We start from the raw sequence: 26,648 nt of genomic DNA, 5'->3' as shown, positions 1-26,648 counted from the left end.
ACCAAAAAGGTCCACATTATGCAATATATACAGATGGATCCAAGTCAGAATACGGAGTGGGATATGCTGCAGTGTCCCAGGATAAAACATGCCAGTTCTCGCTTCCCAAATAATGCTTCAGTATTTACAGCAGAGTTATGTGCAATAACATTGGCCATAAGAATAATCAAAGAACACTCCCTTAACAATTTCGTGATTTATAGCGACTCTAGAAGCGCTATAGAAGCCATTAATAGTTATAATCCCAAAAATAATATTTTGCAACAGATAAAGTTTTTACTCTATAATTTATATATAAAAAGGGAAAAAAAATATTGAAATATGTTGGATCCCTGCCCATGTCGGAATAAAAGGAAACGAAGAAGCTGATAAAGCAGCCAAGGAGGCAGTCCACATGATGAGAACAGATGTAAAAATCCCTGTTAGTGACAATGTAGCTTATTTAAAAACAAGAATTGTAAATAAATGGCAAAATATATGGAACGAAGAACCTGAAAGTAATAAATTAAAATGAATAAAACCTGACATTACGAAATGGGGCTCCATATATCAGAGAGAAAGACACACAAGTAATCCTGACACGTTTACGTATAGGCCACACTCGTCTGACACATGGGCACTTAATGAGCAGCCCACGTGACCCTGCTCCAGAGTGCTCAGAGTGCAAGGAATTGATAACTGTCAGACATATATTGTGTCATTGTCCAAAGTATGACCAGCAGAGACTGTCAACTTTTGGAAGTAAAGCATTAAAAGATATTTTGTCAGAATCTTTCACATTTTCAGTCGTTCCGATTATGACGTTTCTAAGAAACACTGATTTAATTGATAAAATATAAAAATAAGTATATATACAAAAACCTCAGAGCAATTAATGAATTTTAGATCAAATTTTAAGTTTCTTGACTATTTGTTAGTTTTAATAACATTTTTAGTATGTATGGAAATGTGAGTAAATGTATTTAATGCCTGTTTGTATTCTAGTACGAAAGCCTATGCCTCTGTGCATTTGTTTTACCTAATTTTCATTTATTGAGTATTATACTGTATGACCCATTTGGTCCCAGTTCCTGGCCTTTGGCCTAGACCTGGCATTTTATGAAATCCTTCGGGCCAGCCCTATGAGAGCTGAAAATCAGCTCAGTGGTCTGGTTAAACTATTCTTATAATAATAATCTCCTTTGAAGAGGTGGTTCCATTGGGTAGACCTACAGTTGTCAGCCAAGTCTCCACCCTTCCGTTAGGGCCACCCCAGTCGACTAACTACCCATTACAGAATTCGCTGCTTAGGTCAACAGAAATTCAGTGGATATCGTACGGATCGATCACTTGCTAATTAGGCGAGGTTGGTAACCTCTGGACCACGAAGCACACGCACGAACAAACAAACATAGCCTGGACTCCTGTGATGTATTAATTATGCAACAACAGGAAAATAACACGTTATCACAGATATATATATTGTTTATTCTAATAATTCTAATAACAATTTGATAAAATTAACTACACAGAGTTGGAAAAAACTGCTGAAAATCAGTGGAATTAAAGACAGTAGTTGTAAGTTTAGAAGAATGACAATGACTGACGAAAATGAAAATGAAAAAATGAAGGAGTAACGTAATAAGGGAAATAGTAGTAATATTTGGTGAAGATACTGGAAAGTAAAGCCTTAATAAAGAAAAATTAAATCATTTACGGTACTACATAAAAAACATTCAATGAATATATATATATATATATATATATATATATATATATATATATATATATATATTCATATATATATATATATATATATATATATATATATATATATATATATATTAGTTCGTGATCAAGATACCACATATAATACAGGACAAGGAAGATGGAGCATGCTAATTAGAATCATTTATATTTAGAGAAACGGAAAGAAAACAGCGAACAAAAAAATTTATATTTGATCAGATTATCTTTTATTTTGCTTAAATTTACTTCGATTGACTTCATCTTATTCAAACTGTGACTAGAAAATTAATGACGTTGATTTCAATGCTGTTCTTGTAAAGGCTTTACCCGCTCATTTTTTTCTTAATCTTCGTTGAGGAATTTGTCGTTAAATCAGTTGTTCATTTAAATCACCCTCTTTTTTTTCAACCAAGCAGTTTTCGAAAAGACATTTTACTGTTTACCGGGAAGCTTAATGGTATGATTTCATTGCTATGGTGTAAATACTTTTGTTGTTGATTTTTTCTTTTTATTTTTTTAAATTTTATTTATTTATTTATTTATTTATTTATTTATTTATTTTTTGCATTCTTTTATATATGAAATGTTAGGGTGAAAAAGGGGCGGCTTTTGGTTTCAGAGAGCTGTCTCTCCACAGACACCATTGACAGAGACCTGCCCTTCCTCGGTCATGTGGACGTCAGCCGTTGCTTGAAGGGGTACGCTGGCATGCCTGAAAATAATAATAATAATAATAATAATAATAATAATAATAATAATAATAATAATCATAATAATAATAATAATAATAATAATAATAATAATAATAATAATAATATTGAAGAAGACCCTCTTTTAAACAGATTCTGTTGAATAAAATGGCAGAATTCAGCGAAATAATATTATATATTATCTTATTTTTTCTTCCTTTTTTATAATCTTCTAGATCTCCTAAGGTGTGCGGTGACGCTGCTGGGCGTTGCGTAACGCTGCGGGACGTCACAGCTACTATGATTGTCGTTGCCTGCAGGAATATCTCGTTCGGGGGCGTTGTCTTCCGTGGAGTTGTCGTGGTCGGTGGTGTCATTGTTGGTGGCAGGTCTTCTCATACTCGTGGGGAGGATAAATTCTTCCTGCGTTGTATTCAGTGGTAGATTTTGACCCTTTTCTATTTTTCTTACTACTCGCTTTTCTGGCTCAGCGATACTTCTTAATAATTGGCCAATATTTCTCCCGATATAAATATTGTCCAATTATTAAGAAGTACCGCTGAGCCAGAAAAGCGAGTAATAAGAAAGATAGAAAAGATAATATATAAGATTAATTCGCTGAATTCTGCCATATTATTCAACAGAATAACAATAACAATAATAGTGAACTGGATTTCTGATGGGTACCCTTTAATAATGAGAAAATTGAATCATCATCATCATCATCATCTTAATGATAATAGATATACTAATGATAATATAATTTCTTTTTGCAAAACAGTCTTTTCTTTATCAGATTTACTTTGGTCTGAACTGAAAGTTGTACTTTATCTTTCGAACTAAATCCAGTATGCAGGTGAGCGTCTCTCTCTCTCTCTCTCTCTCTCTCTCTCTCTCTCTCTCTCTCTCTCTCTCTCTCTCTCTCTCACGGGAAGCAATGAAAACAAAATCCTCTCACATCGGAGCGGAAGGAGCCAAAAAAACAAGGTAGTATACGTCTTCTATTAAATTTCGACAAAAAGGATAGAATATATATATATATATATCATAATATATATATATAATATATATCTATATATATAGTATAAATATATATATTATTATATTATATACATATATTTATTAATATATATATATATATATATATATTACAAGAGAAAGTAAGGACTGTTTTCTAAAACAAAAGGCGATGAGGGAAAATTTCTTTCTGATGCAGCTGCCTCAAAATCGATTCAGATCCCCGCTAAGTAGAGTGCAACTTGAGGGCGACTTATGATGACCAACCTCATCCAATTCATGTGTCACAAGTGAAGTGGAGGGAGAAGTTTCTTTCTTTCAGTGATAGGAAAAACGAGAATTTTTTTCCTTTTAATGTCGCAACAGAAAAATAAGATGTCATTCCAATCACGCAACAGCAGAATGCGATGACAAATTTCCCAGAATTCCTCAGAATAAGCTACACGACTGAGATGTAGTAGAGTTTTGCGACTCACATTTTGAAGTTTTCGCTCATCATTCATTCATCTGAAACTATGTTTGTCCCTGTTGGCCCATTCAAAACTAGGCGACAATTTTCGAAAACTTTTGTCACTGGGAAGAGTCTGAAAAAATTAAGTTAAACAGGAGGTGACATATGAATAAAGTTGATCCATCCAACTCACGCTTTGCCCTTCTTATTCACGTGGCCGCTGAAGCTAACGGCTCCCCCGTCGGAGTCCTCACTGTCCGTGCCGGCGGTCGTGGCGATGGAATGCCCTCGTCGGAAGATCGTGTGCCCTTCGTCGCCTTCGTCATCTACGAAGCCAGGGTTCCCGTAGTGCGGCAGGGCTTGGCTGGTGTTCAAAAATTCTGCAGAAGTGTGAAACAGAAACAGGTGAGAAAAAGGTTGAAATAGAGGGAATGCGCGCCCAATTACATAAATTTTAACTTTATTTTTCTCAGTTCTTGGTCTACCTTAGATACATGAACCCTCAAACAATTAAACCCTCAATCTTAATTCTTTTTTAATTAACCAGAAAAATCTGGGAGTGTTACCCTCATCCAGGTGACGGGTTTATAATCCTCTGTCAACATTAGTCATCCAACTTTACATTTACGTACTCCTCTATCATTTGACAAACTAGTACTTGAATTACTCATCCAAATGAGGACTAGGGTCTTCTGTCAAATCCTTTCAATAACCTAATACCAGAGTTAGGTGCTGAATAATATTTTTTATTAAAACTGAATGAAAAAACGTACCGGTGCTTATGCCGAATTCAGCCGGGTCAACGCGACCAAGGTCGGGGTCGTACTCTTTAAAACCACTCATGTCGACAGTCTAGAAGAAATAAAGATAAGTATTAATAACCATCTCTCTCTCTCTCTCTCTCTCTCTCTCTCTCTCTCTCTCTCTCTCTCTCTCTCTCTCTCTCTCTCTCTCTCTGAGGCGAGGACTCAATGTTCATGCGAAATGAAAGATGCTGTTATAAGATTATAAAGTTCAAAGGTTACACCTTTGCAAATCAACAAGGAAAATCTACACCAGTAAGATTGTTACTAGAAAGGAAAAAAATCTCAGAAAGTTCAGCTTGGTCAGTCTATAGTAGCATGATTACAGCTGGATTATTTTAATAACCATAAAATCTTTTGCTTCTCTTCACTGAATTCATTTTCAATGTTTGGATCTTTATTCCAAAAGTACTTTAGCTGTTTTGTTTGATCACATCATCACTTGCGACTAATGCATTAGGTAAGGTCATTAGTTTGATAAAAATACGTTTACATACGCATGAGTACGTGTTGAATATGTATTATTATACTCTGAATACCATTATTAGTCAGTGCAAACTGCCTTCAAGGCGTGCACACGATACTGAAGTAGATTCGCTTCGACCGTGCATCTGATGTCTATTCCCGTCCCTTACGACGCTCCTGATTGGCTGTTGATATGCCAATCACAGGACTGGAAACTCTGTCTCTCGAGAGAGTTCATATAAGCAGGATGTTGGAACATACATCTGCCTGTGTGAACTCTCGAGAGAGACTGAGAGTTTCCAGCCCTGGGATTGGCTTATCAGCAGCCAATCAGGAGCGTCGTAAGGGACGAGCCTAGACATCAGATGCACGGTCGATGTGAATCTACTATAGACATATTTTTCAGCCATTCCCAGCTCGGGCAACTTCCTCTGCTTCGTCCTCACTTACATCTTCCCCTTCATCTTCTTCCACGATGTTCGATTCCCTCTTGGCCTTTGGGAAGGGCATCGTGAACCTACGGGAACCAAGGGACCCTCTGGAGGCGATCGAGCCACCGACGCCGAGGATCGAGATGTCCCCAGAGGAGCGCCTTCTGTTGTCGTCTCGCCGATCGGCCATTTCCTGCTCGTGCCTTCGACGGGATCTGCAAATCAGAGAGGGGCCGGGGTGGTTAATGCCTTTCTTTGAGTGTCGAGTCTATGAATGAATGAATAAATGGCTCCACTGATCACCACTCTTCATTCTGTTTAAGTAACTTGGTCACCTCAGCGAGATCGAATGGTTGTTTCGGTCCCTCTTCCAAATCACACGCCACCGCACAGAGGCCTTTAGCACGGCCGCCTGAGTAAGATTTGAACTGCCAACTGGGGTTGAGATAATTCCATAACTGAATGGGGATACGCCCCATTTTACATTTCTATGACATTTACTCTGTTCTGAGTGAGACATAACAACTTGAGTGGAATTTGTCATTGATAGTAAAGCAAAGAGTTTATTTTGTTTTATTTTGTTTATTTGTATGGTGTTTTTACGTTGCATGGAACAGTGGTTATTCAGCAACGGGACCAACGGCTTTACGTGACTACCGAACCACGTCGAGAGTCTCTAACCTCTCAGTGGAATGCCCGAGATTCGAACTCGCGGCCACCGAGGTGGAAGACCAAGATCAAACCGATCACGCCACTGAGGCGCTAGCAACGAGCTTAAGAAACTTAAAATAATGTATACAGTTTTTTTTTTTTACCTTAAAAGTCCTGGTTTTAATGCGAGATAATCATAAGCAGAATATTGTTACTTACTCTTCTAAGTTACTCTTGGCGCCCGTGTACCATAGCAGTGATGATAAGACCAGTGCAAAAACAACGATTCCAACTGGAATTCCAATATACAGCCAAAGATTTAGGCCCTTATGTTCGTCGCACACCTGTGGAGATAGAATGTCGTCAAAATAATGCGCTGTCAAAAAGCTCTCTCTCTCTCTCTCTCTCTCTCTCTCTCTCTCCTTATATTTAGCCTCATTTCACCCAACAAAAACAGAGAATACGACAAAACTACATACGGTACAATCCTTTCCAATATTTTCAAGGGCATACTGCAGTTCAGGCCTGGAAAGCATATCCTCCATCACAGGTGCGTAAAAGAGCCACGTGTCATTGCAATCGACAGCTGCCACAGAGAAATTGAAGGCCACGCATTCTGGGTTGCAACGCAGGATGTTGCACGTGAGAGCCTCGTAGACTACCACTGTATCCTTTCTGCGGGAGGATATTCGGATCCTGTTAGCTTTGAGTAAATCGGCTTCAATCTCCCTTGAAGCACCATCATGATATTAGCAATTTTCATAAAGCTTCTTATACATTAACTTTACCGTTCTGTCCATTAACACACTAGCAGGACCTCATTAAAACTAGATGATATCCAGCGGAGATATTTATTCAGGAAAAGTTGCAAAAGCTCTCTAGGACTAACAGTCCTCAGCAGTCCTCATTGTTAAGTATCCGTAGATACCATCCACTTTTAATGAGGTCGTGTTAGCGTATATATGGTTTATTGCCATCTCTCCTTCCCTAGCTATACGTATCCTAACCTCTTTTTCATCTTCCTCCTCCTCCTCCTCCTTCCCTTATTTTCCTTCGCAATCTCTCCCTTTCTAAAACCTCCATCCTATCTCAGTCTGACTGGTCACATTAGAGTTTTATCAGTAGGTGAAATTTGCTGCTGAAATCACGTCGCGAAACTCACGTGATCGGGTCCTTGGTCTCCCAGTGTTTCATCTTGGCGTACTCCGAGCTCATGTTAGCCATCGCTGTCTTGAAGTCGTCTATGGTTTGATTTATCTGTGGAGAAGATACATTATCAACGTTTTTCTCTCTTTATATACATATATATAAATTACAAAGGTTGTTATAAGTTTGCAATGCTTGAGAAATTACTGTTACAAGTGAAATACTTTAGTGCGATGGTAAATCTTTGAATGGCTGACCAGGGTCCATAAGGTATATCTAGATGAGGGAAAGGTTCTGGGGGAATGTTCGAGAAGAATAATTGTTTATTTGTATGGAAGTAAATTTGATAGACTGGACTAAAAAAATGGCCATAACACTGCTAAATGTACTTGGCAAGGTCCATAATACCATAAGATGTTTGGAAGCAAATAAAAAAGGTGTATGTGTCACATAGACAGAGGAAAACTTATAATGTTATTAACAGAAAGCGATTAGAAGTTTTTTTTATGATGAAAGCAAAGTGTATGCTAGAAAAAGTACATGAAAGTGATTGGTTTTATGGATGGAGGCATGTAAAAAGCTAAAGAAACGAAATTGAAAGAAAGGGCAAATTTGCTGGAGAAAATATATTGTGAGTAAAGAGGAAAGTAAAAGTAAAAAAAAAAATTAAAGCTATAATTCAGAACTGCTAGGATATAGGACGAAGAAGGAGAGGAAGGCCTAGGAAGCAGGTATAGATGCCCTGTAAGAGGCGCGAGAAAGACAAAGCCCTTACATACGAAACGTTGCGTTAGAGAACATCATGGTAGGCGAGATTGCCTGCTTATAAAGGGAATATTACCTCAGATTCTTGAATAAGTAGAAATAGAAGCTTAATCACTTATTGTTGCGCAGAGAAGGGATTAACCCATAGATTCGGATGCAGCAGGTACACCATTATTACAAGCCTATGTAATCGCAATCTAGTTTTTCAGTTTAGGTCCTCTGTGGCCGAGTGGATATAGCAGTGACCTGAGGTCTCAGTGGTCAGCAATTCAAATCCCGAAAAGGAATTGTTTGTTTTTCATTGTTTTCCAGATGATGATGATGATGATGAGGATGGTTATTATTATTTGTATTATTATTTTCCAGACAGTTATTATTATCATTATTATTAAAATTGACAGAGTAGCAATAGAACAAGCCCAAATGCTTTCTGGAACATGGAAAGAAAAGAGCAAAGAAGAAAAGAGCAGTAACAAAGCATATTTATAAATAATGGTAATTAGTCATGAATACGTAACCACCCCTTGTAATATATACATATATATATATATATATATATATATATATATATATATATATATATACATACATGCACACACACATATACATATATATATATATATATACTATAGTATATCCGCTATATATATGTATAAAGAAAGTAAAGAAAAACGAAGCATACTTACGGTAGCCGCGGCCTTCGGCGCTCCTTCGATGGATGCCAAGTAGGTCGTCTGCCTGTCCTCAGGAGGGGGTGGGTTCACGGTGGTCAGGGGAAGGGGGGTCGTGGTAGGTTCGATGACTGAGAATGAATAAATAAATAAAGTTATTTTTCTGTTTCCTGGGCGTAATGACGTAAGCACAACAAAAGACTGTCGTAAATCGTTTCATGTAGAGTTGAGTTAAGTTGAATATAAAATTTAGGTCAAAAGCCAAGCACTGGGACCTTTGAGGTCATTCAGCGCTTATTTAGGACGTTGACAGTATAAGGTTTGAAAGGTGTGACAGCAGGAAAACCTCGCAGTTGCGCTATGAATCAAGTGTTAGGAGAGGGAGGAAAGTAAGACGAAGAAAGAGAATATAAAAGGAAGAACAGTAAAAGAAACGAAAGTGGTCTATATTTTATTGCACTCGTCTGTGCACTTTTTTCCTTTCTCGTTTTGCTCATCTTGCCTCTTGGCTAGGATATAGGAGTATGATCGTTCATCTCGTCAATTTGATTATAAAAAAGGGAGCCTGCTTCTACTTTGTGTGTGTGTGTGTGTGTGTGTGTGTGTGTGTGTGCGTGTGCTTACCCTCGGCCTTATAAGAGATATTGAACCCAGAGGCATTGAACTTCGTAACGGTAGAGGTGAAGTAGACGTGGCTGGACCCTCCTATCGTGACTATTCTCTTGAAATCACCAGGTTCTCGGATGCCGTAGAACATGTGGTCGTTGCCTTGAAGCAGATCCTCCCCTGACGTCAGTAGGGAAGGAAAACAGAAGATATGAGAGAAAACTCGATTGTCTGCCAAAATTTTGAGCGTTGTAAAGTCCTTCCACGAGGGTATGAAGACAAAGTTACATATGATGGAGGAAAGTGGCATAAATTTAATGTGAATTGTGGTGGGAAGCTGGCGTGTGTGTATGTGTGCTAGCATCACTCTTGTTTGCATGTAAATTTCCTACTTGTTTCAGTAACATTATGTACTTGAGGATAATGAGGACGAAATTATGGTTGAATATTAGCAGACTTCAAACCAAAACAAAAGTCTCTGATTCTATTGCAACCAGTTATTACTTTTTTTTTAGACTGATAATGTTGCTATGTAGAGAATGATGTCAAATCCTTACAGAGGAATGCACCACTTTTACTTCACCATTTGCTCTGCAAATTATTTGGGTTTCCATCACGGACTGAAACAGGAAATGTAATTTCACCTGGATGAAGTGATTCAAAATGTTCAAATTTCTTGCTGTTCTAGGTCTACACTTCCCCGTAACATTAAGTTTGAAGGGAGAAGTATACAGACGGATAAATAAATAAATAAAGAAATAAATGAAAATAAAAATTGAAATTGATCGATGCCACACCTGGACCAATGACAAGGAAATCCCCTGAGCTGAAGTTCAACTTATTGCTGCCGTGGATGTTGTTATCAGGTAAACCCAGGTCGAGGTAATCAAAGGTAAAGCTGAATCCTGACACGGGAACGTCTGGCTGCAGGACCCAAAGGACCTCGGCGTTTGGTTTGTAGGAATACACTCCTGTTTCGTCGGCAGGGGCAGTCAGGTATCCTTCAGTTGCGTTAAGTGTCATTATTTCAGTGGCTGAAAAATAATGTTAAAAATCTCAATTCAAATACAATTATGTCAGTTGGTTACGGTGGTATCAGTAAGTTCATTCAGTAAACAATGTGTTTCAGTTATTGAAATTTAGAAGGGAAGGTGTCCTTCTCTTCGGAAAAGCAAAACCTGTACGATATTGTTTTAGGGAAATCATAATGATAGTCTTTTGCGAAGTAATATGCACATGGACTTCCGTTCTTTGAAAGGGATTCGATCTTATCATCCCAACGTTATTCTCCAAACCCTGAAAAGTTGAACGTCGCAAGACAGGCCAATGAAAGCAAGTGATTACGTTAAAAAAAACTGAACATGGAAGACAATACCGTTCAATGAACATAAATATGCATGCTAATAATACATGTCCAGGGGGAGTGTGAAGTTAAAGCATGATGGGTACAAAACATAAAAAGGAGGGATAAACAATTGCATCACTCTTACTGAGAACAAAAGTGTAATATTGCAGAGTGTAATCACAGTATTTGTTCTTGAAATAACCAGACATAATTATGGGAGTGTCTGTATCTGTGTAAGCTACATTGATATCCTTGACGTCGGCTACTGAAGCAAACACGGTGTCCCCCACAGTCAGTTTGCACATGCTGCTGGGCTTCGGAAGGTCTTGAGCTGTGAAATAGACGACGATTGTTCCCGGTGCCTCGCTTTGGATGTAGTACTTCAGATCTACCGTACTGCTGCCCACCTGAAATTGTGTGCAAGCAGAAACTTCGATTGGTATCTGTTTTATTATTATTATTATTATTATTATTATTATTATTATTATTATTATTATTATTATTATTAGTTATTATTATTATCATATTTGGCCGAGATTAATTTTATATTAAGAGCTGATTTCTTAGGAGTGCTCCAGGATATGATATATTTTTTCTTGTTTTGAAAAACTTCTTAATGAGATACCGATAAAGTCGGAGATATATAGCTGAAAGCAACTTCAGTCATTTCACGTCCGTTTTACACCTATTTTCAAACCTCATCTACTGGGTAACATGGGAAAGCACAGAGCATTTTAATGATTTATTGAATCGACGTTTCACAACACATCTCAGTGATATGTACATAAATACATTATATATATATAAATATATATAAATTAATATATATATATATAGATATATATATATAATATATAATATATATGTGTGTGCGTGTGTGTGTGTGTGGTGTGTGTTGTGTGTGTGTGTGTGTGTTGGGTGAGAAGAGAGAGAGGAGAGAAGAGAGAGAGTAGACGAGAGAGAGAGAGAGAGAGAGAGAGGAGAGAGAGAGAACACTTACCGTAGGTTCCGCTTTGATTATCCCATTTCTGTTTGAGCAGACACAAGTGTAATTAGAAGTGATGAAAGGACACTGGCAGACTTCTAAATCCGCTCTGGTCCCCTCACTGAAAAACTCCTGAGACTTCTTCGCCTGGCTTCTGTCTCCTTCGTACTGCCCAACATCTTCCGATTCATCCTTTAGAACGGAGGAGACTGCGTCCGTTGACCAATGAAATTCCCGGATGGTTGCGTTCTCAAGGGACGCGTCAGTCACCCGGCTGTTTTCGGTTGGCGATGAAGCCCAGGCGAACGTCACCAGGCCCACTGTGGCATAGAGATGGAGAAATTATATTTAACCTACGACAAATTTCATTCCTTACGGGCTTTTAAAAAAAAAATGACGGGGGAACATGGTAAGTTTCTGGTTAACATTTATATTCCAGGCTGTTTCGCGAGTCATCTACAAGAGACACAAACCTTGCATTGAAAGTGTCTTAGGAAAGATCAACACGGATAGAAAAGGGTAGTGGGAATGTTGTCAAAGCGTCAAGGACACGAAGGCATGGCAATGTGAATTCTCATTTTCACAGTCATCAAGCAAATCAATCAAATAAAACTTTTAATACACAAATAAACTGCTGATATAAAGCCTTTTGTATACCTCGTTTTATTAAAGATTAAAAGCATAAATATTGTTAAATAATTTTTCAATTACCATTAGAGTTAAACTCGATCACTATCTCTACAAGACAAGCTTCTTGATGAAGGAAAAAGTTCTTATTGCTTTAACCTAAGTACCCAAATATTCCATGAGAATCAGCCCAGTCTTCAGAGTTTTCAGTTGGCGCAATAAAAGACTACCCTTCAGTAACTATGTACGTAGTTTAAATCGTGCCTTGAATTGGTTCTGTTTGCAGCCCCGTGATTCATACGAATTATTCATTTGACTTTTTCATGGACAAAATTTAACTTATCAGGCAGTAGCGTGAAGATTTGATAACAACTAAAATCTACTTCTGCTGTTACTGCACCTGCTGCTACATTTTGAATGCGACTTAAGTTTTTTATTTCAAAACAATATTAGCCATACAATACAAATTTACATTTCCTTTCTACCCCAACCAAACAAATCCTTATCTTCGGAACTGAATGATAAAAAGTAAGAAATAGTATAGAGCAGAGGGGTTACCGATTACTTCCAAATAAGTTTCTTGTTTTAGATGGTATCGTTTCGATCCAACCCTGCAATTAGAGGTAGAAAGAATGATTGAAATGCAGTTATATCTGTTCTATGTTAATAAAAAAAAGAGGGGGAGGGAGAGGGGGAGGGGGAGTAGTTGTAGAACATGTTAGATACACTGTAGATACCTGCACCATTAAACTTAGACATTTTTCCCGGTTATCGGAAATAGACTTTCTTTAAAATACGTCTAAAGAATAATATCCGTAAGTGATTTCTCGTGATCGCACGGCTCTTTATTATGATATCACCTAATTTCATCATAATAACTGAAAAAGAATCGCCTTCAATATAAGGGTTATATTTTCAATTTTTCCAAATCTTGCAGACCTTAAGTGACGAAGAGACCAGCGCATTAGTCTCAGAAAAAGTTCGAAATGAAAACATCCTCGTGACAGTTTTAGAAAGGCACAGCACTGTGTAATTTGATGACTGTTTGAAGCGTCCACTACCTGGCAGCTCACTTATTTTCCCTTTAGTTTAGACACTTCTCAGAGAAATCTATGCACAAGTATCACCAATGCTTTGTAAGTAATGCACACTGCAACCACAACAGAAAGGTGATCTACCAGTTATCCAGAGAACTTACAGACACAGAGACAAACAACAAACTAATTCTTCTTCTTCTTACAAAGTATCGTCCTAAGGACTGGTGATCCCATTGCGGACTTAGCAAAGATCACAGTTTCGCTCCTTTATAGTAATAGCACCATGCACTCCTTGTTCAGCGTTGGTAATGGAAGTCTGGACTGGCAGTCGAAATTAGGGTTTGGTCCCTCGTTCTGTAAACTGAGTTACGATTAATCTCTTCGTTCCGGGTTAAAGAGGAAATAAAGCCAAAATCACCGAGTGTTTGAATTCTTATTATTTAACGTTGCATCTTCAACCGTCGGGTCATCTATGTAAAACACTTTCATATTCCGACTGACTTTTATCTAATCTGATTTTATCGAGTCACCAAAGGCTTGTTTTTTTCTATCCTTGGCTATGCGCGTTTCACTATCAGTTGGATCGTAATTATCTTATCGTCATGTACGTAAGCAGCAGCATGTTTTGCAAATGCACGTCAGTCGTTCCAAAAAAATTAAATAATAATAATAATAATAATAATAATAATAATAATAATAATAATAAATAATAACTAATAATAATAATCAATAATAAATAATAAATTCGGCCATGATCCTTGCGGGCCAGGTAGACATTGTTGGGAACTGAGGGAAAACCAGAAGGAATAATAATAATAATAATAATAATAATAATAATAATAATAATAATAATAATAATAACAGATAAAATGCTCGATTTGTAATATTATCATTCAATTTATTGCTATCACATCTATACAAAAGGCGTCCACATTCAATTTCGTTGGTGAATGACAAATCGTATACCTTACGCAATACGAATAGGAAAACAACCATCGATTTGTCTATTCTTAATTCATACCAAACAATTTGTGCAAAATTTAAATGAAGTTTGTATAATAAGTTTAATGACCCACAGGAACAACACCTGATTTATCAGGGACTCACCAAATCCCACGGATTTGAGCCGACGCCCTCGGAGAATGGTATCATTATCAAAAGATCTCTTTTGTGGGATGGGCCTGACTGACGTAAAGTAGATGACGTCTATGGTAGAAGAACTATTGCGTCTAATCCTTCATTTTATACCGCCGAACATCAGGGGATATAAGCATTCTCTTCATGTTATTTCATTTACGCCGAATTTTAAACTTTCATTGGGACTTATCCCTCAAGTTGAGTTGCGTTGAATATAGAATTTAGACCAAAGGCCAAGCAATTGGACCTATGAGGTCATTCAGCGCTGAAATGCAAATTGACAGTAAAAGGTTTGAAAGGTGTAACAGGAGGAAAACCTCAAAGCAGTTGCACTGTGAATCAATTGTCAGGAGAGGGTGAAAAGTAAGATGAAGAAAGATAATATGAAAGGAGGTACAGTAAAAGGAACGAAAGTGGTTGCAGCTATAGTGCGTTTACTTTTCGGAGATCGCTCTGGTGGGGCCAGGTAGAAAAGGCAGAGTTGTCATATCTACGGGTATGTAAGCCCCATTAAATGCTTCCCGCAGATATAATCCTTCTTAGGAAGATTCGCTTTAGACCTTGGGAATCAAGGGAAAGGGTTTGCTTCTTCCCTGTTAACTTTTTTTTTTCATTCCCGATTCTATTTAGCTATTCTTTCTTTTTCTATAATCATAGATGCGCTAAATGGCCTGTTGGCTCCGGTGTTTGGACTTGAGACAAATTCATAAGTTAATCGATCTATTATGCCCTTAGAAAAGACAACCACCCATTCCTTCTTTGCATAACATTTTTATCAAAATCATCCAAGTCAGTAACAGGACTCACTTTCTCTTTTCTTTTTTGAAACACTGGAGATTCCACTATATTTCCCGCCTCTTGCTTCCTTGTTAAGTCTACGAATAGTCATTTCTGACACTTTTGTTGCTTCAAGATGTTCTCTGGATAGCCTTCGAAACATCAGTTACAGGACCTTCATGATGTTTTTATAAAATGAAGTATCTCAGGAAATTATAGACTATTTCCATGGCCTCAGGTGATGGGTGAATTACGGGAGTCACTTGGGCTGGGCTGGACCGTAGGCTGTTCATACTTATCACAGTGGGTGATCGACGGCGAGTATCCTTTAATGATATTAACCATGACCTTTTAAATCCTCTTAAAAATCATAGGTCCCCTAAACTCAGATCGCCGAAAAAAAATATGGCATATCTTCATTTTCATTAATGAAACTGAGGTTTTAACGGAGAATATACGATATAAGATATATTCAAAATATCTGATGGAAAAAAAGAACCACATTTCAAGAAATAAAAAATATTTCAATAGACTCCATGAAGCTAATAAGATTACCATAACATGAAAATTGGCAACGTATGATATCTGTACAAGCCACACTACAGCGAGGGGCCGAAGGCACGCTGCAAAGAACCTTAAGTAATGGCTACAGAGCACCGCATGAGGTCCAATGACGGCACTGCCCCACTACGGGGGCGCCTGGCTCGAGAGTACTGCAGTCTTTAGAAACAGGAAACAGAATAACTATAGGCGTCTTGATCATGAGTATTACTCCATGTATACGAGATTATGTACTGGGTTGGTAAATAACGTAAAAGGAAACCAGTTTCAAAAGCAGAAAGCCAATATGATTACGTAGACTACAAACTGGAGGATGCACATATGTTTTTAACCAGATTGTTTACATAGCAATAATTGCATTAACAGTTAATAAACCCCTGTTGGAGTTGACCAAACAATTTATAAGAAGAAGAAGAAGAGCATGTCTCTCCTGCAAACATCATAAACAACACAGGCGCAGATAACACGAGGAAAAGTCCACGTTGGCTCTTTATCTTATCGCTCAAAATATTTTCAGCGCCTTTATCAATGTAATCAGTAAGTGATCGGACTTAGATAAAAGTTTGATCACGCATTTATTTGTAATTAATAATATGAACTTGCTCTAAGGTACCTTAGCGGGTGGTGGGGGTTGTGTTGAGGGAGGGGGGGAAATATTACAACCCGAGAGTGATGCAAATCATTCGCAAAAACGTAGACTTAACTAGCACATAAAACACGAAATGGAAAGAAATGTCTTGGGTATTCTGGCTTCAATGAGAGACCGATGCGCGAAGCTGATAAGAGTGGGAAAACTGGTTAGTTTTTCAAGGACTGCATACGGGTCGTTCGTGTAAGGGGAAGAAAGGAGATAGAATTAGTATTGTTAGAATGACGGAAAACTGCCGTAAGGGTACAAAAGTATAGTCAGTCTTTTGACGTGAGAAAATGCATAAAGCAGATCGTATATGAATATGGTTCAGTTGTAAAGATACGCGAACTTTATATGCTGACTACCTGACAAACATAAACAGTGAAGGGAATATTATTAAGATATCGCAATAGATTACTTTTGTAGTTAGTTTTATTACTTTAGTTGTAAATACAAAGTAAAATGTTAGTACATTAATACAAAAACGTTTACGTTTGTAAACGGGACAAGGAATTGGTCTACCTAAACTGTAAAAAAAAAAAAAAAAAAATAAAAAAAAAAAAAAAAAAAAAAAAAAAAAAAAAAAAAAAAAAACAGAGTAAGCTCAGAACCATGTGTATACCATTGAAAAAATGCTTATAAAATCCCTCGCACTGGAATATGTGCTAAAAATATATTTTCCTAAAATATATCTTACTGTAACTCAATCGAAATATTAAACAAAACACCAAGATGAAATAGCAGTTACACCTGCAATTAGTACTACTCCACATGACGTTTCTTGTGACACCCATCTTCACTCTTGAGCCTGAGGAGGACCCTCTCCTTGAGGGATGACCTTTCCTTACTTCTCCGAATCCTCATTTTTTTCGACATCTGTTTGAAAATACTGGACACGCTCATGAAAATCGACTCTGTAATTTTTGTGACGGTTTTCAAAACTTCCGACATGCACCTGACGACAGTTTTCGACGTGCTGTCCTTTAGCGTTATCTGGGCATGGGTCATCATGACGGAGATTGGCACCCTCTTGACGTAAGCCTCCAGTGCCCTCTTGGTGATCGAGGCTGGCGTGTCCTCCAGGAAGGATAGAAGGAGCTTTCGGTTCTTTATACCTGGTGTGAAGCGGACCGCTACTGTGGCCATCCACTTAATGACTACACTGGGCGTCAGGCGAAGAATTGCCAAGAGGAGCATTTTCGCGATAGATGACATCGCCACATCGATCCTGTGCCACAGGGCTGCGACGAATATTGACTGCAAGTGGAAAAAGATTCTGAAGAATGGGGCAGTACGCACTAAATAAGGCCTTGGATCGAAAGGACATCTTTTTCTCTCACTCTCCCCCTCGTCTGTGTCCTCTGGCACTGACTTGCCGTTCGTAGTTGGGTTCATAAAGTTCTGACCTGTTTCGAGATTCTTCCCATTATCCCAATAGTCACTGGCATGTTCTCCACCGCTGTCTGACTTCCTTGGTTTTGTATTTGTTATTTCTAAATTAAGGAAGAGGTTTATATCATCAGAATCGCCGGGGGCATAACGAGCACTGGGCACAGAGGTTTCTGCTGATGTTTCTTGATCAGAGCTTAACACTGGGTGAGAATTATTGTGAGACCATGAACTTATTTTCATGCATGATAATAAAGAATAGAAAGTCGTTCTAAACACTGCCAATACGCTTAATGGAAGCGTAATGATGATAAACAGAACGTTTATTAATGGCTTCACAGTAAATGCAAAGAGCTTGCGAACCATAGTGCCTTGTTTGAGATCAGACTGACACTCAAGTACCTGAGGCTTTTCTTGCGTCACCGGAACGATGCTTTCGGATTCCGATAATGCAAGCTTTCGGACACTGCACTGAAGGCTTGTCTGCTCTGCTGAAAAGGCATCTCTTTCAGGCGATTTCTTCCTTTTTTTGAAAAGTGAATTAACATGGAGTCTTTTCAAGATTTTTTCGATTTTTCCTCCATGCTTGACCCGGACCTTGCCACGAATCTCTGCCTCGGGTTCAAGCGCATGCGCACCAGTATTATTTCCTTCATCATCTCTTTGGAGTTGCGTCATGCTTCCTCGTCTTACTACCGTCAAGCAACAGGTCCATAAAACGTCAGCAAGAAAACATAAGGTGATTTTTAAAAGCACAATTACGCCAATGGGCAAAGACAAAATCAACAAAATTGCTAAACAAAATGCTTTGATAGCGCAAAAAATTGTTATTCCTAAAAGCCAAATTAGATAGCGGATGCACTTAACTAAGAAAATAATAGCTTTCCCTAGCAAAACAAATGGTAAACAGATCAATCTTATAGAAAATAACAACAATAAATTCATAAACACAAACATATTCGATATAACCTTAACTAAACAATTAAAGAGGGTGACAACACAAAGACCTATGAAATAGAAAAGAGCAGAGAAAAGTGAAACTACTTTTTTCATAAGGACTTTTAGATCATAAGAAAAACCTTCTGCGGTATTTGAGGGATTTACGTCATCTTTGATATTTTCTCTCCTTGACCCCTCTCTCTTTTTCTTGATTAGTCCAAACACACTGAGAGAGCGTTCGTCTTTTGTCTCTCTGTCATTTTCTCTTGTGGTCTCCTTAAGTCCCGAATCGAGATGAATGTGCGAATTAGGATGAATTACGTTTTTAGCAGAGTTTCTCCTTAATTTGACAGGATTTCTAAATACCAGAGAATAAAGTTTTGAGAAAAAACACTTCAAAGTATAGATCGTATTTAGTGGGACAAACAATATGGCAGACAGTAGAAATTCAAACGCTTTCTTTGTGAATAAAAAGAAGGATCTAAATAAACTTCTCTCTTGTTTTACTTCCACTGTTGCTAGACCAACAGCGTCCTCTTGTTTTCCGTAACTTTCTAGTAAAATGTCGTTTCCTTGATTCTGACTGATCTCAGATTCTGTCACGAATGTCTTGCTTTCTTCTGGTTCATCAAAATCAGAGGCTGAATTAGCTCTATTCAGTTTTTGTCTCCCGTCTTTACTCAGCTGGCGAAGGAGTCTCCGCCATTTTGATTTGCATGATTTTGAAGTAACGTGTGATTCGTTTAAGTGAGTGTCGACATGATCCCCTTGCCATTGTTCGTATGGTGAAGCTGTTGCGACCGTTTCATGATTCCCATCTTGGTTTGTGTCATTAGCATAATCTGCATCAATATATTTGTGTAATTCCGTATCCTCTTTTGGTAATTCGGAATTCTCTTTTGGCTCTCCTTGATCTGTTCTACAGACTCTAGTTTTGATGCCTAAATATAATTTGTTACAACTACTAACGGCGAAAAGAAACAAAGATCTGATTGCTAGAAGAAGGTTCCGCGGCAAGAACAAAACAAAGCTGATGAAAAAAAGGACGCTGCTTTTGAGGAGCGTGAACAGATTCCTAACTAGGATAACAGGAAAACCAAAATATTTCTTCAAACGGTTTGCAGACACATCCGTTGCATTTTTGCTCCTATCATTCTCAACATCCTGCTGAGTCTCGCTACACAATGGAACCAATCTGTTTCTAAGTACAACTTCGTAGCAATTTTCTTCTCCTTTTGTCATAACGAAATCTGAAGAAATTTCACTGTTAACGATCACTGTTTTGTCGACAGGGTACAGCTCTTCACATCTTCCCTCTGATCTAAATCTTTTCACCGATTTCCCATGTGATACAATTAGCACATCCTCCGAGTTGCTCGGTGACTGTAATATTTCGTCCATGACCTTGGCTTTCACCTCCTTTTCACCTGTAATTTGATAATGAAAAGAGTCTGTAGAGTGTAACATTCCTATCCCAGATGGTTCAGTTAATTTTTCCTTTTGCTTCGAAGAGAATCTGAACAATTTTGGTCGTGTGGTCGTTACAAGACCTCTGCTCGCTGTCGGCCATATTTCACCTGGGGAAGAATGTGGTCTCCCCACCTGCTCTCTTGGGAACGACGAATCTAAGCGCCCTGGACCCAAACGCTCCTCTTGGTCAAGTAAACTACTCTGATTCTGCATCAGGTCTCGAGCAAGTCTGGGCTTCCTCAGAATGACTTGTGTAGTACCCTCGTCATTGACACTTTCCTCTCTCCCTTTCAGACTCTTCGTTTCCTTGGATGGATGGTCGCTGCTGAAATATCTAATGATGGGTTTGCTCTTCCGTTTCTCATGCACTTTCTGCTCGCTCTCACACTTCTTTCTGAAACTGAACAAAGTCACTCTCTTCTCTTTCGTTTCCCTCGGGGATTTCTCCTGCGACTTTTCGTGGGAGGTACTTTCGTCGTCCCTTCCAGTCTTGTCCTCACTGAACAAATCGAAAATCCCCGACAGTCTCGTAGACCTTGCCTTTGAATTGCGATCCATTCTGATTTATTTCACAAGCGAATAATATAAATGGGAATTTCCAATGACGTTCCAGATTCTTTTTCGTCTAGGATGTGTATAAGTTTTCAAGTTGCCCTCTGTTTTTATTCTTGCTTGTCAGATGCTGGCGAGTCGTCTTTAGATCCTTCCGTCCTGAAAGGAAGATGATTTCTCATTATTAATGTTGACAGATATAGACATCAAATATATCATAATTAGAATCGACTGATAGGTTTTTCTCATATATATATATATATATATATATATATATATATAAATGTGTATATATATGTATATGTTCTGGTTCGTCATCCAGATAATTATGCTTTTTACAAGTTATAATGTTACTTCTGTGCGATGTTTAGTCAGTTATATACAATATTATATTTTTTTATTTCTGTCGTAATTAGAAGAGTTTCAATTTCACTATTTGCTTACCTTTCGCGTCGTTACTCACCCAATTCTATTCTTGTTACTTATTCATTTCTAGTTTCACAATTCTCTAAGGTCTGGTCTCGCTACTTACTTAGTTCTAGTTATATATAATATAATTGTTTAACTAGGAGAGTTTTAATTTCACTACTTCCTTGCCTTTCGCGTCGTTACTCACCTATTTCTATTCTTGCTACTTATTCCCTTATATTTTCACAATTCTTTAAGGACTTTTTTTAATTAGAAGAGTTTTAATTTCACTACTTACTTGCCTTTCGCGTCGTTACTAACCTAATTCTATTCTTGCTACTTATTCCCTTATATTTTCACAATTCTCAAAGGACTGTTTTAATTAGAAGAGTTTTAATTTCACTATTTACTTGCCCTTTTCTCGCGTCCCCGGTTACTCACCTTAATTCTATTCTTGCTACTTATTCCCTTATATTTTCACAATTCTCTAAGGACTGTTTTAATTAGAAGAGTTTTAATTTCACTATTTACTTGCCTTTCGCGTCGTTACTAACCTAATTCTATTTTTACTGCTTATTCCCTTCTATACTCGTTTTTTTCCATCTGTCTACCCGCCTGTGGTGTTTGCGTATGGTAACACTGCATCCCGGGCTTTAGATAGTTACATTCAGCTTACATTCAACAATTATAATGATATCCTATTTCGAATATTAACGGTGTAATTCGCATACAGTAAATTATTAAAACACTTCAGTTGCAAATGTACAACCAGATATCCTTTTATTTACCTAAAACTTACGCATAGCGTAACTATCGAAAGCCCGGGACGTAGTGTTACCATACGCAAACACCACTGGCGGGTGGACAGATGGAAAAAAACAGAGTATAGTTGCACAATTCACTAAGGTTTGGTCTCGCTACTTACTTAGTTGTAGGGCTTTCCAGGAAAACGTCATCACAGAGATCAGCGCTGGAACCAGCGACGGCGCCGTCGCATGCATCCAGCGTAAAAGAAGGGTTTGTCGCTCCTGTGGAGGACTTTGGCAGGAAGGAGGAAGTCGGTGTAAGTCCTCCACGGCACTGGGTAAAAGGAAAGTAGATGAAATAGATGCAGTAGTCACTATACCTATCGTGTATTTCATCCATATTGATGTTGCTAAATTCACGGACAAACTGTTTCCTATATAGACTATCGAAATGTAAGTGTCGGACGGGGTTTTTGTTGATCTTGAATCACTCTCCAAATGATACAAAATGCATTTTTAAGACGTTTATGTTTCTGTAACATTAAATGACGAATTTCCTCAGCTGCAAAGAGACTGATGTATCTAAAATTGTTTTGGTAGTTTGCAATTATTAAATTAAATTGAAATTAAAATTAAATTTAAATTAAAAAAAAACACACACACACATACACAACACTATCAAAAGCCTGTATGAAACTATAGTTCCAATCTTAGTTTGCACCTTTTGTGTGTGCTTCAAAGGAAATTTAATATTCATCATTTAGACTTTTCTTTAATCTAGCATTGACATTCTAATTTCTTATGAATTTTTAACCGATAAATAACGGCGAGAGAGAGAGAGAGAGAGAGAGAGAGAGAGAGAGAGAGAGAGAGAGATTACTTACCCGTGAAGGAAACCTGTTGAACAATTCCATTTCAATCATACCAGGAGTCTGGCATACTGAGCTGTTTTCAGCATCTGAAATTAAAATGATGATGTTATGCTCTGTTATGGTGTTGTAAAACTCATAATAGTTCCAGTTATCTTCCCCATCGCAAAGGCTGTATCTAATGTTCATCTGTGTGGTTTTTCTTTAAAATTATCTTCTTTATTTCGAATACCCTTGTGCGAAATATGAACCATCACATCGGTCTTCCTGCAGGCTTTCCAATGAGAGCATAAAGTAAGCTTTTACATCGTTACTCGCATCATGTACTTGACTGTCTGCCTTGCAAGGAAACATCAACGGAAGATATTGTACAGTCTACAAACTCAAATCCATACGTAGAAGAGAGGGGAACATAATGAAATAAATTCATGGCAATAAACTTTAACACCTGTTCACGGCAAATCAACCATCTTTCCAGTTCTCTCTCTCTCTCACACACGCACACACACACACACACACACACACACACACACACAGACACACACACGCACACACACACACGCACTTTCTTACAAGTCAACCTAGACAGCTCTGCATGAAAACACAATAAGCTCTACGTATATACTACAGCGATTAGCGTGCTCGTGTAACCACCGAAAAATATACTTTTTTTTCTAATCTCTCGGTTTTTTATTCAGAATCTTAAGAAAGACTCATTTCATTTTCTTCAACTCACCAGTGGGACTGTAGTCAACTTCCGCGAGGAGCTTCCAGGGGTTGTTTCCGAAGAAGTCTATCAGTTTGTCCTGGTAACCCTTGACGCTCAGCCCGAATAGAACAGCGCCAATAGCAATGCACATGAGGCCTAAATAATAGGAGAACGCAAAATTTGGTGCTTTGGTGATAAACAAAAAATAATTCTGAGAAGAGGACTTTCAGATTCCAGGTGTTCATTCTTGGTAACTGTACGTGGGTTAAATTCTCTTGTTCATGAGTTAAGGAAGATCCGGCTGAAGAGTTATAAACTAGGCATTCATGTTAGTGAAAACGTAAGAAACAGACGAGTGCAATGAGATAAAGTAGAATAGTGTGATAGTGTTACTAACAGTAAATCCGAAATGAAATATGACGAGTTATTGGCAAGACTGTTCATTTTGTTCTTATGTGATGTAACTAGTAAGTTGTGACTGTTTTGATTTGCCGAAATATAACCTAGAAGTGTCCAACGTAATCGTGTGTTCCTTATTTCTCATGAAAAATATACGGACATTCTGGCAAAAAGGCATATACACACGCGTATGTCGTGTTTATAGATTGTCCGTGTATGTATAGTACAACAAAGTAGCGTTCGGTATTTTGGCTGCATAAATGAATTAATGACGCCGTCATCCACGACTACCGACCTGTCAAAAGTGCGAGGTAGAAGCACCACCCAAACTTCGTCGTCAGGATCCCGTCCTCGAACGGGATTTCGAGTTCGATAGGATTCCTGAAGCAGGACCAGATCATCACAGGAATCACCAGCAGGACTCCTATGAGCACCACAGCCAACGCCGCGTACCGGATCACCATCTTGAAGAGCAGGACAGTCATCACCCACGTGGGGAAAGCGGCCCTGGAAGGAGGAGGATTGTGTCAGGTTGGTGTTGGTTGATTGATTGATTTATTCCCCCTTGCTTATTTGAACTGGCGTCGCGACTAATGTGGTCATCGATGTCGGATCGATGACAGATTGACTTCATAACGACGGTGGTCGTCGGTGTATGTTGATATGTGTTGTTTTCCAATATGATTTGAGGTCGTAAATATAAATAAATATATATATATATATATATATATATATATATATATATGTATATATATATATATGTGTGTGTGTGTGTGTGTATATAACTGAATCACGAAAGTTTGGAACGTGATAAATACATAAATAAAGGTATAAGCCACGAAGGAAAGTGAAACATTGGAGTAGCTGCAAGAGCTTTCGACTCACGTCCTTTACTTAGCACCTTCGTGGCTTATACCTTTATATATATATATATATATATATAATATATAATATATATATATATATATATATATATATATAACATATTTATATTCGTATGTGTATGTGAGTTCATGTAGGACCAAATTATTTCTATCTAAATGAGAAGACCAACAGCGGCAAAGATTGCTTACCAAAGCACGATATGGGAGTACCACCCTGCTGTCCTGTAATGCCGCCCGAAGCGTATGCCTTCTCCGTCGAATGTGAAATACTCCGCCACCCACAGGATGGGATAAGGACTCCCGCGCTGCTGGGCAGCCCGGAAGTCTCTCTGAATATGCCCCGCTGTCGAAAATAAAGCTTCAGCTTAGGGGGGATAGAATAGAGCCAGTAGTAGTAGTAGTAGTAGTCCGGCTGAGGCTAGGAGCGGTTACGAATCGAACAGGAAATGGATAAAAGGAAAAAGATAAAAGGAGAATCTTCGAGTCATTGCAGAGAAAAGAGGAGGGAGGGGACGAAGGAGTCTTTAAGAAAGACCACTATAGTAGATTCACATCAACCGTGCATTTGATGTATAGGCCAGTAACCTTACGACGCTCCTGACTGGGTGTTGATAAGCCAATCACAGGGCAGGAGACTCTCAGTCTCTCGAGAGAGTTCACATGGGTAGAATCTATGTTCCACCTCTCCTGAGGGATACTTTTGAAAGACGTATCTAAAGAGAGGTGGAACATACATCCTCCCTATGTGAACTCTCTCGAGAGAGACTGAGAGTTTCCAGCCCTGTGATTGGCTTATCAACACCCAGTCAGGAGCGTCGTATGGGACTGGCCTAGACATCAAATGAACGGTTGATGTGAATCTACTATAGCTGGTTTGAAGCCAAATTCGTCTCAATGAATATTTAATGGAACGGTCTCTAAGAACAGGAATTGAAAACATATTCTTGACAGTTAAGGGTAACGCCTTGTAACGCCCTGAATCCATTTATACGAAGAGTTTGTTTGAAGTTCAAGACATGAAAATTGATTGCAATGAGGGCAAAGCAATATCCTACGCCATGAAAGGAAATAAGGGGTGGAATAGTTTGAAACTTATTATCTGTAAACGTTACCATAACTGTTTACATATCTTGCCATATATTTTTCACACGGTGAAAATGCAGTCTCAGAAATTTCACTTGTCTTTGAGCAGATAAGTTTAGTTGACTTCATTGTATACTTTTGCGCCTTCTGAGGCATTCTCTATGGGCATGAATAAAAGCATAACCTAATTCTGAAGCTTACCATAAGGCCCAAATCCAGGTCTGCCCTGAGCCCAGACCCAGGTGAATCTCTCGTTGTAGTTGATGACCTCCCCTGCCAAGGATGAACTCTCGTTTTGAGGTTTACCTGCGCCAATCAAAAAATGAATCTGATAATCGTCCCTTTCGCTTTCAGCTCAGGTCATTCCTGACGTTCAAGTTACAAAGTTAAGATACCATTCAAGATAGGGCAAACATTTTCACAAAATAATGTGACAGAAAATACCTTCAACCAGGATCTGTCGCGGGCAAAACTTTAAAACAACTTTCAAAGGAAACTTGAAACTATAGTTTGAAGAACAGAAGCTGTGAACATGAGTACATCATTCAGAAATTCACTGAGTCGTTTATTTTGTCTGTATCATAGGAGATTTCTGAGTGGGTAATATGCAAACTGAAGTTAGGAATGAAAATAAATCTATTTATAATCGACAGTTTCTTCACAAATGGAACCCCACA

The 26,648-nt window shown here is 38.2% G+C and overlaps 3 protein-coding genes across 4 annotated transcripts in view; 1 reads left to right on the top strand and 2 right to left on the bottom strand.

Annotated features, from left to right (window-relative positions):
* Positions 1-26,648, top strand: part of LOC135222729 (uncharacterized) — a 94,111-nt gene that overhangs the window by 19,622 nt on the left and 47,841 nt on the right. The window lies entirely within an intron of this gene.
* On the bottom strand, positions 1,453-13,772 carry LOC135222723 (uncharacterized). Its single transcript, XM_064260933.1, has 13 exons — positions 13,621-13,772; positions 11,769-12,073; positions 10,914-11,175; positions 10,221-10,457; positions 9,442-9,603; positions 8,833-8,948; positions 7,398-7,492; positions 6,715-6,910; positions 6,455-6,579; positions 5,604-5,799; positions 4,659-4,737; positions 4,079-4,265; positions 1,453-2,440 (listed from the first exon to the last, which is right to left on the bottom strand). The coding sequence occupies exons 1-13, from the start codon at positions 13,649-13,651 to the stop codon at positions 2,344-2,346; spliced, it is 2,088 nt and encodes a 695-aa protein (XP_064117003.1). The 5' UTR covers positions 13,652-13,772; the 3' UTR covers positions 1,453-2,343.
* Positions 16,938-26,648, bottom strand: part of LOC135222711 (dual oxidase maturation factor 1-like) — a 14,523-nt gene continuing 4,812 nt past the window's right edge. For both annotated transcript variants that reach the window (XM_064260912.1, XM_064260922.1), the window contains exons 5-11: positions 26,173-26,277; positions 25,078-25,231; positions 24,300-24,511; positions 23,633-23,761; positions 22,912-22,985; positions 22,207-22,361; positions 16,938-21,032 (exon numbers count right to left, since the gene is read on the bottom strand). In XM_064260912.1, the coding sequence (XP_064116982.1) occupies positions 20,984-21,032; positions 22,207-22,361; positions 22,912-22,985; positions 23,633-23,761; positions 24,300-24,511; positions 25,078-25,231; positions 26,173-26,277 (878 nt within the window). In that variant the 3' untranslated portion in view covers positions 16,938-20,983. The remainder of the gene's footprint in view (positions 21,033-22,206; positions 22,362-22,911; positions 22,986-23,632; positions 23,762-24,299; positions 24,512-25,077; positions 25,232-26,172; positions 26,278-26,648) is intronic.

The sequence above is a fragment of the Macrobrachium nipponense genome, chromosome 20 (assembly GCF_015104395.2).
Source record: "Macrobrachium nipponense isolate FS-2020 chromosome 20, ASM1510439v2, whole genome shotgun sequence".
Lineage (NCBI taxonomy): Eukaryota > Metazoa > Arthropoda > Malacostraca > Decapoda > Palaemonidae > Macrobrachium > Macrobrachium nipponense.
Note: the sequence above shows the minus strand (reverse complement) of the source record. Positions and strands in the feature narration are given on the sequence as shown.

Coding starts and splice junctions, on each gene's coding strand:
- LOC135222723 (XM_064260933.1), bottom strand. CDS start 13,651: ATGGGATCACCAGTCCTTAGGACGATACTTT. Junction 12,074..13,620: donor AGTCCTTAGGACGATACTTT/GTAAGAAGAAGA, acceptor TCTATGCCACAG/TGGGCCTGGTGACGTTCGCC. Junction 7,493..8,832: donor CGCCGAAGGCCGCGGCTACC/GTAAGTATGCTT, acceptor TCTTCTCCACAG/ATAAATCAAACCATAGACGA.